At 35.7% G+C, this 21459-nt stretch overlaps 1 protein-coding gene across 1 annotated transcript in view; it reads left to right on the forward strand.

The window, feature by feature from the left end:
• The first annotated feature begins 680 nt into the window (after positions 1-680).
• Positions 681-21459, forward strand: part of LOC106471807 (SCL-interrupting locus protein homolog) — a 71654-nt gene continuing 50875 nt past the window's right edge. Inside the window, exons 1-4 of the mRNA XM_022400415.1 lie at positions 681-714; positions 1898-2011; positions 3479-3591; positions 12081-12166. Of these exons, the coding sequence (XP_022256123.1) occupies positions 1902-2011; positions 3479-3591; positions 12081-12166 (309 nt within the window). The 5' untranslated portion in view covers positions 681-714; positions 1898-1901. The remainder of the gene's footprint in view (positions 715-1897; positions 2012-3478; positions 3592-12080; positions 12167-21459) is intronic.

Here is a 21459-nt window from a genome sequence, read left to right on the forward strand (position 1 = left end):
TGGATAAAATGTGGTCGGCGAGATAAGCCAAAAGTGGTGCATGCCGACAGGCTTTGGTGTTATCACGGTCCAGGACATTTCAGTTGGAACGAAGTGAACAAAGGAACAAATGACGCTGCTGAAGATGTGTCACCTAAAAAGCCACTGTCGAAGAAGAAACTCTACCCGGTTTTCAGAAGGGAAACAGTGAAGCCCTTAATGAAGTTACTACGACTGATGTGACTGTTACTGATAATAGGACATTTTCTGATGGAGCAGATGAACTCCACGTGAAGCAGAAGCCAATGAGACGGAGACCAGTACGGAAGAAGATACGTCCCGTAAAATTAAGAGATTTTGTTGAATTTTAATTTTGTGTTTGTAAATTCTGTACATTTAATTAAGTTGTTGTTACGTGTATTATCGATATTGTTTTCTTGTTGATTTACAGCGTTTTGTCAATTATAGACTCAAATATTAATAGTTGAAAATTATCGCTATACTATATATGTAGTTTAAGTATACATATATATATATATATATATATAAACAACTACTTGCAAACTCATTTTTATCACTAATTTACGTTACTTTTAAAGTTATTTTGATATTTATTGTGATTTATTATAAGCAGTTTTTAAGTCACGAATTTCTTCGTTGACAGATTGGCCCGAGTTTTTCAGTTCACGATAATTGTAGGTAGGTGGCGTAACGGAATATTTAACTGAAGTGGCGGTAGGCTTTATTTTATTTTGTTATTTTGCATAAATTTAACAAACTTATGAAGTTAAATTTATAGTATACTTACAGTAGTGAGGTAAGTTTACGTTATTATGTTTAATGTTATTAGTAATAATAAGTTTTAGTAATGTGAAGTTACAGGTATAAGATGGCGTGGGTTTGATTAATGCCATAAATAAAGTTAAATGGGATAAATTTGATGTTGTTTTCCACTTAATTCCAGTAAAAGTAAAAAAACTTGAAAAAGAAACAGTGTAGAACTTGAAAGCTGAATAGAAACTTTGGAAAGGGTTTAAACTTAAATGATAATGTTAGTAAAAACTAAATTTATGTAATATTATAATGTAAGTACGTTATTTAGTCTATCTCCAAAATTAACCAAACTCTCGCGCGTCTCGGACAGTGTTATAGAATGTGAATTGTTTCAAGTGTTTGTGATTCTCTGTGTTCACTTAGGTAGAGCTCTCTCTCTCTCTCAGACCACCTAACATACGCGGTCACTTTTTTTCAGAAGCAGGTGTCAGACCATGTGTTACTGCATTGGCTCAAGAGCACATGTCAAAGCGTTAAAAATATAATGATGAAATGTTCTTGTCATATATCATGTGTTTAAATGTATGCATTACTAGAAGGAATGATATTTATATAATATACAATGGTCAATTTTTTTTTTAGTTGATAGGACAAGAGGTGTACAAAGTATTATTAGAGTCAAAAATTTAAAAGTAGTGCAGTAAGAAATATGGTAGATTGATAAGATATGCTTTTTCTAAAACTTGTTTTAATGTTGGTGATCTTTATATGGTACCCTGTTGTATTTTTTCATTGCTGCATAATTTAAAGGAAATTGATTTGTGTTTTTTCTTGGTAATGTGTGTGTCTTCAATTTAATACTAATGTAATTAGTCTCAAATAATTATTGTCGTATATATTTTCTTTATTTAAAATGGACTCACAAAAATTGGAATTAGGTTTGAGTGATATTTTTTGTGTACATTTTTCATTGACTTATCAAATTTACTTTTTAGAAAAATCACTTTTATTTTTCATGTTTTTTCATCATTCAATACATACCATTTTTTATAGTACTATATAGATATAATCTTTAAAATTAAATGTTCCTTTCCTGTTAAGGGTTACCCTATACACACATAATCTGGTAAAATGAATTTTGCAGTGCCATGTCAGAAGAAACTTTGATCATTCCAATAAAGTTTCCTGCTTATAGAACAGTATTATGGGATCACCAACCACTGGATTCATCATGCTTTATTAATATATCAAAATGCAGGTCAGATGTAGAACTTTATCATGCAGATTTTTTTCATCAATGTAAACTTTTAGATTTAAAATTAAATATCTTTTAATTTGAAAGAAATACTTTTTTTTCAGTATGGACTTTATCTCATAATTGACAGATGCAAAGCACATAGGAAAATAATGCAACAAAAGACTGAATAAAGACAGCTAAATTCATTACTTTCTTGTAAATGAGAATTTAATAGTAAGCCTGCTTCTTTTTCTTCATATGTGTTAAATTCAAATTAATATTGTAATGAATATTGCATTGTACAGTAATGATAATGATGAAAGTGTTAGCACTAGGATTCTGAAAGAAAGAATATTTATTAGAACTTTCACAAATTAAACAGAATATATTCACAGTTTGAAAATGCTATGCCTGTGCTTTTACAAATAATGCAACTGAACTTCAAACTTGTAAATAAACTATATAACTTTGACACAGAAGATAGGAAAAAGAACCAGAAAGAAAAAAACCTGACTCCATAAACTATTGCAAAATCTACTTTACGATAGAACACTTTCAAACTTTCATTAATTATAACTGAAAATACACACAAATTCTGACTAAATTTCAAGGAGTCTCCAACCTAAAACTCCACATTCTTGAGTCTCTCACTTATCAATCTTCAGTTCTCTTTTTATTTACTACAAAAAATGAGACCACAATTCAACATGACACAGTTATTAGCTATTGACAAAACACTTGATCAACTTATTTACATAAAGTGCGAGACTGACAAAGATCTCAGTGTCACTCATTTTGTCTCACTATGGGTTAGCACCATGCATAAACAAAACTCAAGCCACAGCTCAACTAAATGACACAGGTAAAAAGTATATAAAAGATAAGCATAATAATAATGAAAAAATATGAAAGAATACTACCTGTTACTCCTCTTCCTTTATCTGAAGAAGTGATAAGTTTAATCATTTTGCACTTAATTCCCAGCTTTCCTGTATTCTGTACTTTATCATCCAAACCAGCTTTAGGCACAATAATTTTCTTTGAAAAGGGTAAAAATATTTTTTATCAGCCAAATATATTTGCTTTACAGTTATTACAATGATTTTTATCATTTATCACATAGTGTGAAATAAGTTTGTTGTTTAATAAGTAGATCAAATCTTTTTTTTGGTTAACTATTCAAATATTATATCCAAAAACAATTTTAAAGAACACATATCTTCATTCTGTTATAGCTTGAATTAATTCTTTCTTAAAGCTAATCATTTGGGAATAGTTTTTCTGATGAAGTGACTATTGTAAAAAATAGCTTTGATTATTTAATTTATTAATCCATTTGGAAATCATGGCAAGAGCAATCTAAATTTTAATCTCAAAATGTTTATACATCATGAAATGTAAATAAAACAATATTAACTGATATCTTTGTTGGACTGAGTAATTGAATATCCTGTTATCTGATTCATTCTTATGTTTTTAATTTTTTAGAGTAATGTTAAAAGAACAAGTTCTGAATGCTGCGAGAAGACTGATGGACAAAATGAAGAAAAGTAAAATGTACTGCACATTAATTGGATCAGTCACAGTAGACCAACAAAATGGTAAGTACTGTAACTGAATAAAATCTGTTAAATAATAATAAAAAAAAGGGTCAGTGTTTTTTGAAAGATAAGACCTAAACACATCATAAGTTTGATTAACCCCTAATAAGAAAAAATTTGAAATAATAGGTCGATACTTGTAAAATACAATATTTTCTTTTTATTTACTTATTCATTAGCAAGATAAGCTACTCTCAAATTTTACATAGTGTGATAATTCCCGTTTACATGCAGCACTGGACATCAACAATGTATAATAATAACTTTGACTAGCTCAATACAATAAAGATATTTTCTGAATTTCAAACAACTGTTTATTGAAACATAACACAAGACACAATTTATGTATCCTGCACAAATGACATGTAAGTGCTGAGTGGCAAAATCAGTATTTTACAACATTTCATTTTAAATTAATATAGTAAACCCTTTTGGAACTACTAATAACAGGCTTTTGTAAAGTACATGATAGAATTTGTACTGTGTTGCAGCCTAGGAAGAGAAGCTTGCTCATATGAAAAGTAGTGTATGGTTGTTGATATATATATATATATATGTAATGTATTAAAGTGATTAGTGTATGGTAGTGATAATGGATGGTATGTATGGATGATTATTTCCAACAGATGCCTACATCTGAAAAAACTAATGATACTACATTGTTCCTAACAGTAAGTTCCACATTGACATATAGCTGTACTAAAGCTGAGCTTGTCCTTAAAAGTGTCATTATAAGCCCTTTGTTATAAGTGATACTGTGAGGATACAAGGGGTGTCATTTCCTTGTCAATTTACTTATTGCATAGGCACATTAAGATATCAATGATAAAGTCACGTATTTCCATTGAAGGATAATATTTCCTTGTGTAAAATGTTTATCTATTGCTGTAATTATTTTTCATAGATACTAGCAAACTGATAGGTATTGCTTTTCTTTCTTCAGTGTAACACAGTGAATGTCAGTTATGGCTGTGGAAATATTTTAATGTTTGATACTTTCAGCAGGTATTGATGAAATCTAGAAAATTTTAATAGGCATAAATAAAATATGAAGATATAATATCAAAACAGAATAATTATAAGTAAATGAACTATGCCAAAAACAACAACTTATTTTTGACAATAGCAGACCTGGTAAATTAAAGAATAAGTGGTCCATCAAAAGAGTTTCTAGTTAGAAATATAAAAATATGGTGCTTATTTATATGTTTACTGACATCTACCAATAATTACCACCAGCTAGGTGATTCATAGTTTTAAACAGCACATCATGAATATTAAAGTTTTATTGTTATATTTCACAAGCACTGTGTTTATAGTAGCCATATCATTTCATTTTTTTTAAAAGTACCTTATTAATAGTTTATAGGGGTTAACTCTTTAGCTCAGATGATAGAAAACTTGCCTGGTGCATGAGAAGAACATGTATTAAGTTTGAACTGAAGAGGTGGGTTACCAGTAATACACTGCAGCAAAAGTGCTGTGCTGCTTCCAGTTATTTTTCTATAAACATATTAAGGTTTTTGTGCTCTCACTGCAAAGCATTGCAAAGTGGGGCTTTTATTTGCCCCTATCTATTCTGAATCTTGTTGACAGGATATTTCAAGATTGGATGGATGGATTTTGACCAAACTTATAACACAGGTAATACCTAAAAAAGATTTAGATCTGGTTAACCTTTGAAGGTCAAAGGTAATTGTTATATAAGTCAACCTCAATTTTGTGGAAAGGCATTACATCATTAAATTGTGGGGACTTAAACATATAGTATAACATTAATGTGGCATAGGTGTTTCATAAACACTGTTTGCAGTTGTTAACGTTAAACTCGATTATTTCGTTTTTCCCCAAATTTCACATGAAATTAACTACTTTTTACAATTGTGACACAAAATATTCACACCCAAGAGTTTTGTAACATGTATAGCTTATTTACTTACTGTAACAGTGGATAAATACTTTAAACAGTGAAACAGTATACATTTATTACAATACTAAGTTAATACATTTAACAGAGAAATGATGTATCAAATTGAGCTAAGAGACAGTAGAAAATGCATGGCTAAAATGCTGTGATGCTGAACACTTACAAACATCTAGTGTCTCTATAATATTAGTATAAGTACAGTATAGAAACAGTAATTAAATACATACATGAACTGTGTAAAATCGTTTATTACAATTAAGTAATTGAATGATTACATTGTCCATCAAAGTAACACGTGTAGTTTAATTGCTTTGTCAAGTACCTTGAAGCCAAGGTGAACATACCACATTAAATATTATCTTTATTGTAAAAAACAAATAGAGGTAAGCTTGTACTAAAGAACAGTTTGGCATGGAACAGTATATTCAGTGTAATTGATAGGACAGTATCTATGTATAAGCTTCATTCGGGAAGATTCTAACTTAATACTGACAATGAATAATTAAGAACTCCATAAAATCTCAGTGCTAACATGTCTAATTTTAATTACTGTGATAATAAATAAATCAACAATTACCAAAGCCTACTTTAACATACTATACCTGAATATCAGTATTGATAACATGAACTTGTACATATACTGTCACAATTTGAAAAAAGGAAAATGTCACTGTTTGTTAATATTAATGTATTAAAACAATCATATTTCACAACATTCTGTTATACTGCAAACATGTAGAGCTTTTTTTTAATTTTTGTTATTCTGTACAGCATTTATATTTTCTATAGTATTTCAAAGTTTCTGTACTTTTGAGTGAAAAATAATTTTAAATTTCATAACAAGTATATAATTTTATAAAATACATGTAGCTTTTGGTGAAAATAAAATTCCGATATGATACCTTATTTACAATCACTTAATAGCTTTTCTCAATTTATACTGTAGAGCACTGTCATCACTTCTCAATTTGACATTCTAGTGTGCAGTTGTGCTTTTTTTTTCTCTCTCCTTACAATTCTCCTGTGCACTTTTTGTTAATTCTAATGTGTTTTGACAACTCTTGTTTGTCATTTATTTGCTGCTTATTTAGTACTTGTAGAATATTTTTCTTTTTTATTTCCACATCATGAATTCTCACTCTACTGTTACTATATTGACTTATGGATCTGGCCACTACTAATCCACCACCATTTGGCCATGGTGCATCATGAATTGGAAACAATCTTGCGGACTGCTACATCTTCAGAACCTCAGCCGGATTTCCCGTTTCCAGGGGAATCTGGTCCTGACAAAGAGGACTTGGACAGCCTTTGCTGTACTGTCCTGTGCTACCCCTCTAAATTTCCATTGTTCTTCTTCAGCTTTTTTTGGACATGATTTCCTAGGTATGTTACCTATTGTCTCTTATCCCTGTGTCTTATTATTTCTCCCCCTCCATCCTTCATTCTGAACCATCATCAAATTATTTGGTTTCCTCTTTCTCCTGATATTCATTTATATACTGAACAGTTCCTTGCCCAGTTATGTTCGTTTCCAGCATGCCTGGACCCCCACATTTGTCTGACACCTATGCTTTGCCTTATCTTAGGTCAGAATTTCCATTTTTTAGATTCTCAGACTTTGGGATTTCTGATTCAGGTGTGGGATTCCGACCCTGAGACTACACTACAATTTTCTCCAGCTCAGTTTTTCTGTCTTCGTCTCACCACTGTCCTCTATTATTTCTCTTCCATCCACTCCCATTCCAAGGCTATCCACTGTTCCCTTGAGGTGTTTTTGGCAGCTACACATACCCTTCTCTTTTCCATATTGGCACACAGTCTTAGCCCTTGATACATGGCTCCTTTGTTGTTGGGATCTTCTTGGCAGGGACACCCTCTTGCCTCTCATGCATCTATCTGCTTTCTATTTGGAAGACCTCCACCTGGCACATTTTTTCACAGCAGTCTGTTTTGGGGGATCTTCCCGAAACTTTGGAGTCTTGGGTAGAGGCTACATGTCAACATTCCTCCCTTTTCTACCCTGTTTCTCATCTTTCCAAAACCTCTCTTGCCCCTGCATTCTCCCCATTACTGATACCACTTTCCCAGGATTCTGTGTCGAGTCATCAAATTGCCCATTATTGTTGTTTCCGACACCAGTTTTGTCAGTGACTACTCCGTTGGTTCTGGTACTGAGTAGGTACGATTAGCCAGATTTGTTAACCTGTGGTGCCTGTTCACTGCAAACCCCTGGGTCTTCAGGTTCTAAAAGAATGACTCTCCCTTTGATTTGCTACCCCCCTTTATCTTCACAACCCATTTCCTTTCCCCCTCCTCAGGATCCCATTTCATGTCAATGTCTCTCAGAGGTGGTTCATGACCTTTTGCACAATACTTCTATCAAACAAGTATTTCCCAGTTCTCTGGAGTTTCGTTCTTGTTTTTCTTAGTTCCCAAGAAAACGGAGGATTGGTCTCTTGTTGTCGATCTCTCTAACTTCAACTGCTTCATAATCCTTGTGTGGTTCAGCATGGAGTCTTTCCTCACCCTTCATTGGTCAATCACTCCAGGTCTTTGGATGATCAAAGTAGAAGTTGCAGATGCTTACCTTCATATCATTATCTCTCCAGCATCCAGAAATTATTTCTGTTTGCCCACGGGAGTTGGGTGTTTCAGTTTTGTGCTCTACCTTTTGGTCTGGCATCGGCTCCTTACGTCTTCTGTCATATGGTCAGAACACTTGGGGTGTGCAGTTCCATCATTATATGGATGACTGGTTCCTTTCAGCTCCATCCCAAAAAGCCTCTCACAATCATACCCATTTCCTCCTATAGGAGGCAGCTTGTATCGGATGGCTGATAAAGCTGGAGAAGTCCTATCTCATCCCATGCAGTATCTTATCCATTTGAAGGTGTATTTTGACACCTACCTCAGCAGGGCCCAGTCTTCTCCTCATTATTTGAGGTTAATTGAGCTCTAGGTTTCCAAAGCAAATTCCTTTTCTTTTCTATCTGTGTGTGATGTTCTCTCTATTTTGGGAGCCTAGGCTTCCATGTAAGCCCTCATACTGTGGAGTTGTGCACATACATATTGTCTTCAGTAGGTGTTGTATGATCAGTGGTAATGGAACCTTGTTCGGGATTCTCTGGACTCTACCATCCTTCTCCCTCCTTCCCTACAAGTCGACTTTACCTGGTACCTCGATAGAGACAACACCTCAGCTGGTGTTTCTCTGCCTCCTCCATGTCCTGGTTTGCACTTTTTACACATGCTTCTCTTTCAGTGTGGGGCTGTGTTTGGACTCTCTGGAGTTCCCAGGTCATTAGAAGGTGATCAAATCTTCCCTCCACATCAAACTTTTGTATCTTCTTGCAGTTTGTCAGGCCTTAGATCATTTCCTACCTTTAGTAAGGGGCTATTTGGTTATGATCCATTCTGACAATTTGACTGTTATCTCTTGCATGAGTCAACAAGGGGCACCTGTTCTGGTTCGCTTTGCTTTTAAATATTGGATCTCCTTTTCTGGGCCCAGTTGCAGGAAATTTATCTTTTTTGCTTGTCATGTCCCGGGTGCTCTGAATTTTGTAGTGGATTGGTTATCTTATTCCGACAAGATGCTATCTACAGAGTGGTCTCTTGCTCCTCAAGCGTTTTGGTGGTTATGCTTCCAATTTGGTACACCTCTTCTGGATGCATTTGCCACCAATTATAATACCAAACTGCCCCTCTTCTGGTCTCCAGTTCCACATTCTTTGATTTTGGTGGTTGATGCCTCCAGTCAATATTGGACCAGTCTTTACCTTTATGCTTCTCATTGCCCAATTCTGGCCTGCTCAACTGTGATTTCTGATCCTAAACCTCCTCCAGTTGTCCCCTTCAATACCTCTTCAACTTTCCTGTTCTCTTCTCCGTGAACCGTCTGCCATATTTCATCTCTTCATTACACATTTTTTTTTGTCTGGTCCCTTGAAAGATGATCCGGATTCTCTACATGGGTAGTCTTCCTTTTTTCTCACTTGTTCCTACCTTCTTATTTAGATATTTACCAGAGGAAATGGTGCATTTTCTGGAGTTGATCTGTGCTCACCTTCATGACCTAGTGTCTTGGTTCTTTGACAATTGTTTATCAGTTTCCACCATTGTAGGCTATAGGGCAGCCTTGTCTTAATACCTTTTGTGTCTCCCTCTTTTGTCACATTTTTTCCTCTCATGTCCTTTCTCTTCTGTATTACTTCTTTTGCTTTAGGCATCCACCCCATTTCATTCCCCTACCTGATTGGACTATCAGTGTGGTCCTTTATGTCCTTACCTTTTGAACCTTTGGCCACTTGCTCATTGTACCACTTCTTCCTGAAGATGTATTTTTTACAACTCTTTGCATGTGGACATCATAGGTCAGATAGCTTTGCTATCTATATCTCTTGTGTCCTCTATCACCATGCCTATGTTCTCCTTTATCTGGATCAAAATTTTTCAACAAGACATCAGCAGTGCGTGAAGGGGACATCACCATTATTCTTATTTCCTTTCCCTCCATCTTTCATTCATATTCCCATTCTGGTCCAGATCTTCTTTCTCCAGTATGTGCTCTATGTTGTTATTTTACCCCCACTGTTTCCTTCTGTGAATCCTATTCCTACCTTTTTATGCCATGGAATACTTCCTCTTCCCATGATCTTTCACCTATCACACTTTCCATATGGACTTGCCAGCTTATTCATCATTATCCAAGAACTCATATTGCATTTTCCTAGTCTCCCACCAGATGCATCATCTCACCTTTTCCCTGGCTGCCAATGTCAGTCGTCTATTAGAAAAAAATCATGCAGGTTGAAATGTAGATGATGCCTCACATAATTATTGCTCACTACCTGCATCATTTGGCTGTCTCCTCCTCCTCTGGCTATCACTTCCTACCTATCGTCATTCTTCATACCCAATATCAGCTTTGTAGGTAAGTTTTTACTTGCTCATGTCTTATTTTAACAGTGGTCCTTTATACAACTTAGGAGCCTCCTCTGTAGCAAGTGGTACCTGTACAAGTATACTTAACTTTAAATCCACACCATACAACCTTAAAGGCCTATAATGCTCACTGAAGAGATGGGATGTTCCACTAGTCCACAAGACTGCTAGAAGTTACCTCGTGGTATCTCACTTCATAAATAGGTTGGGACTGTTGCCCATCCCTCTGATCTGAGTTGAATAAATTGAAACCAGCCTGCTTTTCAAAATATGGTTTTTGTGGTCACTCATTTCACTGGCTTACAGTGTTATATTTCTCCAGACTCTTCACCATGTTGTCCCCCCCCCCCCTTCTAGTGGAGTACGGAAGTCCTTGCCACTTACCAGTTTTTAGCCACTGGGGTGGTGAACCATAGAGGCTTCCTACTGAGTGTAACAAACTCCACTCAGTTAAGTGTAGGACAGTGGTGTTCTGTTGGAGTAGATGGTGAGTACTCTCCTCCTACTGTGGATGAGAATACAAATACCTGATGCCACCAGGTTTTGGACTGGATGAATTCACCACATGCAGTTCACCCCTCTAGCTGGCTTTCCCCTATCCTACTGGTGCCCGAATTTTGGTTCCCAAGTGGTCTGTTGTTGAATTGATGTAGGACCAACCAACATAAGTCCTCACACCTGGTTGGTAGGGGCCTTCCTCCTACTGCAGAATGGATGAAAAATTCCCAAAGCCACCTGGTTTTGAATAGGAGTTGGCCCATCACATTGCAACCCCCCTTTCTACCCTTACCCAGATATAGGGTTCCAAGTTGGCCTGGTGTTAGTTGTGTACTGGGTCTGCACATATGTGCCCTGACTTGGATGGTGGAATGGAAGTAGTGGCAGATTTGCATTAAAGGACCAGCCTGGGCAACATCACTAACAGCAACCCAATAATTCTTCACAAGCTGCATGCTGGCTAAACAAGAATTTCTCAAAGTAATGGCCTGGTAACCCATTGGACCAATCTGCCCCTGAATGGAAGTCATTTAAGAAAGCTCATCTAGGTAACTTTTGCACCGGTCCCTCCACTGTTACAATGTGAAATTCTAATTATTAAGTGAGATGAGGTAAGGTATTCTATTGGAAGTTAACATTTTCTTACACTGAAAATGTATTTCTGATAGATACGTACCTATTCTCACACTTCTCACCCAGTTCTGGTGCATCTTTTTTTCAAAGTGATGATACTGCTCTACACTATAGAGGGAGTCAGTTGCACTAGGAGGGTGTGTCACAATTTTATTGGTGTAGGGTTGTTGCATGTTCATTTGCACATTATAGTACAGCTACACCACATGTAAACACATGAGAGTAGGTCAGAGCATCAAGGCTAGTGGTGAGTGAAAATTGGGCATATAGAGGACAGCTTAAATTGAAAAAAAGCTATTATGTGCAGGTATCTATTGGAAATAAATTTTCAGTATAGGAAAATCTTAACATTTGAAATGCCATAAAATGGGCATATTATTTTTTGTAAGTATTGACAAACTTGGTAAAAATTTTATATGTACCTCATTATATTAGCTAACTAAAGTCAGCTTGGAGATGATAAATGTTTATTTTTTAAAAACAGGAGAGGGACTTGTCATCACTATGGATAAACTAGAGGAAGATAAGTGTGAGGGAACAGGATCAGGAGAACATAGGATTCTTTGTTTGGTACTGTAGAATAAACATTTTTTTTTGTATTGGTAACTGTAAAGTAGAAATTCAAAATTTTTATCGACCATATCTATATTAAGCTTTGAACTACTAGAACTCTGACTATTATTTGTTCTAAGTCTTATATCTTGTTCAGTTTAATTTAATAGCTCACCATCAGATATGCATTTACAATATTTAGATTTTCATCCTTGTTGCTCACTTTCTGTTTGATGGTCTGTGTCTTCTCATTGTTTTATTTAGTTGTGAGCATTGCACATGATTAGGACTGGATTAACAAACATATGCATCTTTCTCTTGATTGGCTAAATTACAGGCTGAAAGATCTTTTTTGTAAAGAGAAGATGAAATGTACAAAACCTGTTTGAGTTATTGTGGTATGCAGGCATACCATGTATTTGTTACCTTCTTAGTTAATATGCATTTTTTCTAAATTTCTCTATGTATTGTGTATATAGTCTTAATATAGAATGTCAGTTAACCCTATGGAGACAGGGCAGTACCCAATGAATATATCTCTTAGCTTTCTTAATGTATTATAAAAATTGATAAGATTTTGTTAAAGATTACAAATATTTTGTATACTAAGAATGAGATTATTTTTATAAAGTAGTTCCAATAAAATTTGTTATTTATTGTTGTTGTTTGCATTCAGACTTTGTTTGAGTCCAAGGTGATTTTACTGTGAAGTATAGAAATACATTTTTCCATTTTAAGGCTATCAAATTTCATTTGCATAGCTTCTAGAACCTTCTAAATGAATATCATAAGTTGTTTTAAAGTATATGTTTATATTTTATTTTCTGTTTTCTCTAACATATTACTAACTCTTGCTATTATCTAGGTCGTTATTCTATTAGAGTATTTTTTTTTCTTGTCATTGTTAACTATGTGCCTTCTTATACCCATTTTTGTCAGTATAGGACTTAATAGTCTTTTGTCGTCTATCTTAAATTAGAGGAATAATTAGTTAGATATTGATTATTAATGTCTTTTTCTAAGTTATTTTTGTTGGTCTGCACGTCTGTTATTACTACATACTTTGTGGACTAGGTACATTTAAATGGTTTGTCCATTTCATATTTATAAGTACTTTAACTAGGTATGTTTTGATAGTTTGTACTTTACATATCTTTACTACTAGTAACATATGATTCATTGTTCTATTTGAATATTTTTTTTCATCAATGTAAGATTTAATTGTGTACTTTGTCATCTAAGTTAAATCAATGACTGGTAACTTTAGATATCGATTATTAACTCTCTCAACACGGGGTCAGTCGATTTGACCTACCATATGACCTCTTTGTACTCATTTAAAGTCTTTATAGATTTAATACTTCTAACTTTCAATATAGTGTGTATATCATCACAAAATTTGGCAGTCTTTCTGTTAACATTACAAGTCTTTCACTTACAAAAAATTATATTTTTAGTGAAGTATTTTTAATAAACTAAAATAAAGATTTGTCTATGAATATACCGAGTATTTGTTTTGAATAGTCTGTCTGCAAAGTAATTTTCATATTAAGATTAAAAATACTTTTCCTCATCTCAAAAATATCAAATTTGCTTTGTGTAATCCCTAAAACCTCCTAAATACATTTCAAACATTCTTTTCCGTAAAACTTTATCTTTTATCTGTTATTTTTTTACCCTATCTCAAAATGGGATTGGTTGATTTGACCGACCTTGTAACCACCAAAAAGAAGTTGAAATACACCTAAATTACCTTATTTTCTTTCTAAAATGACTTCAAATTATAACATGAAATTACATTCGTTTATTCTAAGTAGCTTTAATCTCGTAACAGTATACATATATTTATAATTAAGTTTTATTGCCATTTTGATTGCCCTTTGAATTGTGTCTAACTATGTTTAGTTGCAAGTCACTCAGGGCACATGCAGCTCACGTTACACTATTGAATTACATTACCTATGTGTTACTAGCATGCATGCCTTGTGAAACATTTTTATTATATTATTATTATTTGTTTTACCTAATCTAATCTTTACTAACCTAAAAAGATCCATATTTTTACATTTAGTTACTTTTATAATAAAGAATAAACATGGAAAACAAGAAATAAAGTACTTACACAATCTTCCTTTTTTTTGCTGTCAATTGTTGAGGATATCTAAGCCTACTGTTTTATACTAATGGCATTAAATAATTTTTATTTAACTAAATAATGCACCAAAGAACATAGACTAATAACAATTTCCCCTAGCTTTCAAAATTTTTCTGGCTTTCTAACTATGCAACAGGAGCCTTACAAATTCATCCAAGCTAGTCATTAAGTTTTTCATACGTTTGTTGCTTGTACTCTGAGTGAAATTGACTATTATCTGTTCAGAACACAATGTTATATGATACGTCATTTGATAGACGAAAACCTTTACTTTCTATGGTTATAGGTAATGTATAATTAAACATAAGAGAGAACTATTAAAAAATCCTGAAAGAGAGGATGTGACAGGTGGGTGTGGTAGGAGGGGTCTGATTTTCTATTCAATAGCTCTGTAACAATTATAGTTTGTTTGACCAATGATGCTTCTATAGAGTAATTTTATGTTTACATTCTTACTTTTTCAAGGGGTGGTGGATAAAATAGAGAAGACAAGATGTCTAGAGAAAATATATTACAAGTGTCACATTAAGGGAAATTAAGGATGTTCTTTAATAGTGCATTGTATAATTAGGAACTTATATACTATTAAAATAATGATTATTAGCTAAGATTTTATGCTATACTAATAGATATAACATAAACAGAAAGTAGTTTAATAAATTTGGAATGTAAAACACTAAAACTTTCTGTTATGCATAGTAAAGGATACCCAGGAGGAAAGGATTAATGTGTTTTCTAGGTAATTTTAGTTGGTTAGCACATTCGTTATTATTCCAAAACATATTTACCTCCACTTCCTCTTATAGATATTATTCGACTGCCAGGGTTTCTTCCTTTTCCCATCTAAGCATTGGTCTGTTTTTTAATTTTTTTTTCTTGCATGCTCCAATTTTTTATACCCCCACTCAATTGTCCTTGACAATATTTATCTCATGACACTCTCTTCCTACGTCAATGCACCCTCTATTCTGGTAGTGTATATAAGTACATCATTCAGATAATGTTATCACTTTTTCGAGACTGACTCAATACCAGTCTCTAACACTGGCTCTTAGTGGGGAGGAAGAACGGGAGAGTGTCGGCAGAGGTAAGTTTTATTAAAAATATGTTTTCCATTTAGGAAAATGTTAACTTCCAATACATACATACTTCTGCTGACACTTATAGTTAGAATCCCACATTGATAATGTGGAGAGGTGAGGGCATTATTCATACAGAAAGCTTCTTCATAGATCATGAGTGTGTCAATAGAAGATTGGCACTCTAGTGGAGGAACTGCACTACAGCCAGAACAGGAATGCTCTTCACCTGAAACTTAATTCCTGTATCATGGGTGGAATATTACAGTTATCATCAATATATTCCATGCTCCACGGTGCATTGGTTATATTTATAGGCATAAGGAGAGTTCCTCAAAAGTTCAGCTTACGCAACAATATAAGGGATACACCAGTGTTTATATACACACATATATTGTTGATTCTTACACTTATGTTGTGCATAAGGGTCAGGTACTGCAGCTCTAGGTTTTTATCTTCGGACTTGCATCGGCTTCCGAAGGATTCTGCTGTATCATATGAGTTTTTTTTTCTCATTACGTCCATTCAATCAAACTGTGCACACACCATTTCATGGATGACTGGTTACTGCTGACATCATCTCATCAATTGTCTGACAATCAAATCCTGATTCTACTGTCAGGAACACCAAGGCAGGCTTCATTTTCAGAGCTGAGACTTCTATTCTTGCTCCAATTCCATATGTTGTCAGTCTGAGTATTTTTATTTTTCATCTCTTCTCTCAGTTGGGCTCAGCTGTTTCCCATCTGGCTCAACACTATTGAATAGGTTGCCCAATTATTACTCACCTCTCCATCTCCCACTGCATGGATGGTTCTTCCTCTTTTGAGAATGTGGGAAGCACTCGCCTCATGCCTTTGAGATGAGAGCACAAGAGATCCTTTTAATGGTCTTTATGCAACCAAGAGGTCATAAACATTGATTCACTGGATTCCCCAGTTTCCTTAGTCAGGATTATTCTTCAATCTCCAGGGGTTAAGTTGGGACACTACTATGATATGGGTTCATCCACCACCACCACCTAAAGAGTTTCATCTCTTCACGAATGTCTTTCTTCAGAGATGGGGTGCATATACCAACAGTCAGGAATTCCAGGATCTATTCATGGATGAAGAGGCTTCCCTACACAATGTTTTAGTCCTACTTGCTTTTCAACAGGCAATGCCTCATGGTTTGGGCTTATTAAGGAGAGAATTTTGAGACTTCACTCTGACATTTCTATGGTGGTGTCTTGTGAGAAGATGTTTGGTCCAGGGCTCATTTTTCCAAATTTTGGACCACCTTTCACGGGACCATTCCTATCTTATCACTGCACTAGCTTGCCATGTTCCACGGGTGATGCCTGTGGTAGCAGATCCATTGTTTCAATCCAAAATGATTCTCCCAACAGAATAGATGCTGCATCACAAGGTTCTGTTGGATTGGCTCTAATTTTGCAACTCTGATTGATAGTTGGCCTCTCATTGGATCACCCAACTACTGGCAATTTGGTCTCCTGTAACTCACCTTTGGGCTTTGGCAATGGATCCATTTCATCAGGACAGGATGGGATTACAACTCTAGGCCTTCTCTCGACTTTATATGTTACCCAGGGTACTAAATATGATTTGTTCCAAACCATTGTCAGATCCTGTTGATAACACCGGATTGGCTGCTACAACTTGATGTTTTTTTTTCCCAGATGTTGGTAGAAGTGGCACCAGCCTACACATAATATTGGTTCAGAATTGACACTAAGCTATCTGGTTGGGGTGTGCATGGCCCTTCTTTTTGGGGGCCCTCCTACCTGGGTCATTGGATGTTTTTTCCCATATGTTGGTAGAAGTGGCACTAGCCTACACACAATACTCATTCAGATTTGACACTCGGCTATCCGGTTGGGGTGTGCATGGCTCTTCTTTTTGATCAATGTTGGTTTAGTACATTGTTCATAGAAGAGGGTCCACTGTCTCCTCGGAATTCTGAAAGTGGAGTGATTCTATCCTGGGTTCTCAGTTGAGCACAGTTGTTCCACATCCTCCCCATAATTATGGGGCCAAGTGGGATGTACCTTACCCACATGGTTGATGAGAGAGTATGAGTGTTCATAATTCCAGACCAGATGAGTTCTGTTTCCTTCTTTTTGTCTTTGGATTTGGAGTGAGCAATTTACTTGTCTCTCACGTTTTGTTAAGGTTCAAGATATTCTATCTCTTTGGGGATATGAGCTTCCTTCGAATCTCTTAATTCCCATGGGTCAGGCTCCTATGAGTCTCTTTCATGGATACTCTTTGATCAGTGGAACTTCTCTTCGGATACCTGGCTTAGTGGTTAGACAGAATACAGACCATGGCAGGAATGCTGCTTACTCCACCTCTTCCAGATTTACATTTTTTCACATACTCATCTTTAGAGGATTGGGGTTCTTATCTGGACTCCTGGGAGATTTCTGGTTTATGGTTGATCAAGGAGTCTTCTTTCCATTTCACCTTTCTTGAGTCTTTCGTAGTTCTTCAAGCTTTATCCCACTTCCTTTGTCTCCAACGGTGGGGGGTGGTTATGGTACATTCCAACATCTCTACAGTGGTTACTTATATCACTGAACCAGGGGGTACCAATTTCAGGTCTTGGATCTCCTTTCTGGACCCACAGTCACCAGATTGTGGTCTTAGCTTGCCTTTTTCCTGTCTCCCTGAATCTGTTGGTGGATCATTTATCTTCTCCCAACAAGATTCTCCTCCTCGAGTGGTCCCTTGTTCCACCATTCTCTGTCTTCATGCAAGTGCATGTCTTTTGTCAGGTTCATTGTTTCAGCCCAGGGACTGACTCCACATGGTGCATCTTTCCAGATTCATTAGACCTTCTTCCATGTTCATTTACCATGGATGATGGTATACCTTCCGACTTTGGTGTCTTCACCGTGATTTCAGTCCTTCCCACCCTTCCGTTCCTCATCTTTCCCTCTTCCTCACCCAGTTGTTTGACAAAGGCTTGTCCACTTTATCCGTGTCTAGCTATTGGGCAGCCTTGTCTACTATCTTCTGTTTCATTTCTCTAGGTTTCATTGAGTTTTGTCTTTCCCTCCTTTTCTGTTCCTTTGAATTGCCTATTGGGATCTCAGTGTGGTCCTTTATGCCCTTTCTCATCCTCCATTTCAACCTTTGTCTTCATGTTCCGCTACCTTCTGTCCCTGAATCCTGTTCGCCTTCTTTATCCAGTTCATGACTTAAGGTAATATGTGAACATATTGCCTCCTTTCAAAGTTTATATTTTTCACATTTTATTCCCTGGAACCCTTTCGTTTTTCGTGATCTGTTCCCTGTCAAACTTGCTGGTTGGGTTTGTGAACTTATTAGGCTGACGTATTTGGATTTATCCGTAGAAGGTCACGTTTCTTTTCATCAGATTTATCGCATCACTATGTCCTTGGCTTCCTTTGGAAGAGATCATTCAGGCTGAATGTGGACTACTTCCAATACCTTGGTCACTCATTATCTGTATGATCTGGCTGTATCTTCCTCTCATGGATATTGTCTCCCTCCTATAGCAATTCTACACACATTAGTTCACCTTTGACTGGGGTAAGTCTTGTCACTTCATTTCATTTATGTTTCTATTTCAGAAATCCTAGTTTTAACTGCTGATAATGGGATTCCACTATGTGGTGGGTGTTGTCTGGTCAAGTATGCTTTGCCTCAAACCCTCTCTAGTTTAGAGTTGCTATATAATACTCACTGTAGAGATGAGGTGTTTCCGTAACACCACAGTGGTGTGTGTGTGTGGTTATATACTAGATATCAGTCACTATTTATTGTGGACCATCACTTGATGACTTCATAAGTAAAGCAGAAGGGGGTTTCTGTCCATTCCTGCCAATACTTTGATTGAATAAGTCGGAGTAGGTCTGCTTTTCAAAATAAGGAATTGCAGATGCCCATTGTACTGTCTCCAGTGTGACATTCCTCCAGACTCCCCAACACACACACACTCCCCCCTTTTTTTTTCTTCTATTGGAGCATGGGTGTCCTTACTACTTTCAATTTCCAGTCGCTGGGGTAGTGGACCATGGAGGCTTCCTCTTGAGTAAGTTTAGAAATTTATTTTATAATGCATACTCATTATTATCCACTCAGTGAGAAGAAAGCAAAGCTCTTTCTATTTACTCTGGATGCTTTTTTCCAGATAGACAGAATAATAAATTAATTGGTTCGAGTAGGACAAGGCCTATGTGAGATCCTCCTCATAATGCAGGGTTCAGGATGACAATGCACTGTTCCTACAGTGGAGTGCAGTAGATTCATTCTCATTAATTCTGGTTGCAGAAGGTTCTTTCTCTGATTCTAAAGTTGAGTTTGGGAGACTTTGTCTGCCTCTTAATACTGGCAACAGAACATCTGTGCTCTGTCCCTGTGGTTGGGCAATTGTTCCATGCCCTTCTCATAATTCTGGATACAGGAAGTCTCTGCCCTGCATTTACGGTTGAGTGAGTTATGAATTTGCATGTAATACTGGTTACAGCTTTATCCTGTTCTTACGGTTGAGTCAAGGCAATGCCATGACCCCATAATGCTGGATTCGGTTTATTGTAATTCTTGCTCCTACAGTGGTTTTGAGAGTTTGTACAGTTATGACTGAAAGCTCAATTCCTCATTGTAATTCTGGTTGTTTGATGTATGACACTGTTTACTTAGAGTTGGGGTTGTTTGGTATGAATAACATGGTCCACATGACCTAGCCACAATGTTGTTGTTACAAGTTTTTTTCATCCTAAATCTCCTAATGCCGAAGACGAGTTATGGAACCGCACCAGTCCCTATTGAGGTTGAGAATGTACATAGCTCATTCCATTTCTATGTTACTATAGCTTGCACCTTTTTCTGCCCATTTTGGATTCATTTCCTACCTCCTGGGTGAAGAGCATACCTGTTCCAGAAGTAATGCAACCCCACAGGTGAGCACACCAGTTCATTCTGGGTGGTTACTTTCCACTTGGTTTGATATTTGTGCACCTGTACTGGCTTCTCCACCTCTGCAATGTGGAATTCTAGCTTTATGTGAAAGAGGTAAGACCATATCAGAAGTTAACATTCTTCTTACACTGTAAATGTATTTCCGATAGATACTTACCTCCCTTCTGCTGGTGTTCTCCTTTTGGTGTCTGCTAGTTCTTGAAAGTTAGGATTGAGTGGGAATAGCAGCAGGAGCTAGCTGTGCCAATATAGGTGGTGCAGTACTGTTGGTGGAGAGTAGTCACATGATATGTACATGTTCAGAAATGGCACGAAATATATGAGGTATATAGGCTGATGCACTGATCGCAGATATTTTTTGGTGGAGGTAATTACCTATCTGAAATACATTTTCAGTGTAAGAAAATTTTAACTTTCACATATAATTTCTTTTTATTGTTTTATTTTCCTTTATCATTGTTATTTTTCATCGCAACACATGTCCATGGGCATCCCCAGCCAATATTACAGTATCACGGGCTGAAACATTTTAGTCATTGTTAGAATGGCACACATGCTAGCCCTCATGAACTGAGGAGAAGATATTTTCAATTTTAAAAAATTATTAATCCTTTCAAATATGCATCTTAAAACATAAATAACACATAATTAGGTAAAATATAAAACTAAAACATAAATACAATACAACTGTCTATCTAATTAACATATTTATAGATAAGAAAAAATGCTAACGTGGCAAGGACAAAAGCAGCAACAATGCTAAGAGTGGTTTGACTAGTTCTCTATGGAATTCTTTGTGTCAATTTTAAAATAACTGTTAGGAGTACCATATTTTAAAATGTGTTATAAACATCTAGCTCAACTAAGTATAATTGGCTGAGAAGTCACAACTGTGTGTGTAGAAAGTAGGTATGGCATCTGTCAAAAGTTCAGAGAAATTTATGTCTCTTTTCTCCAAATGTGCCCTAAGAAGCTTGAAATAGGAATATGTAAATAGAGCAATTAAGCTAATTTTTTTCTATATATATATATATATATATATAGTAGTAGTTAGTTATATTAGTTAGTTAGTTAGTTAGTAGTACGTAACGTACGTAGTAAGTTAAAGTTTAAGTTAGTTAGTTAGTT

This window comes from Limulus polyphemus, unplaced genomic scaffold (genome assembly GCF_000517525.1).
Source record: "Limulus polyphemus unplaced genomic scaffold, Limulus_polyphemus-2.1.2 Scaffold4873, whole genome shotgun sequence".
Classification (NCBI taxonomy): Eukaryota; Metazoa; Arthropoda; class Merostomata; order Xiphosura; family Limulidae; genus Limulus; species Limulus polyphemus.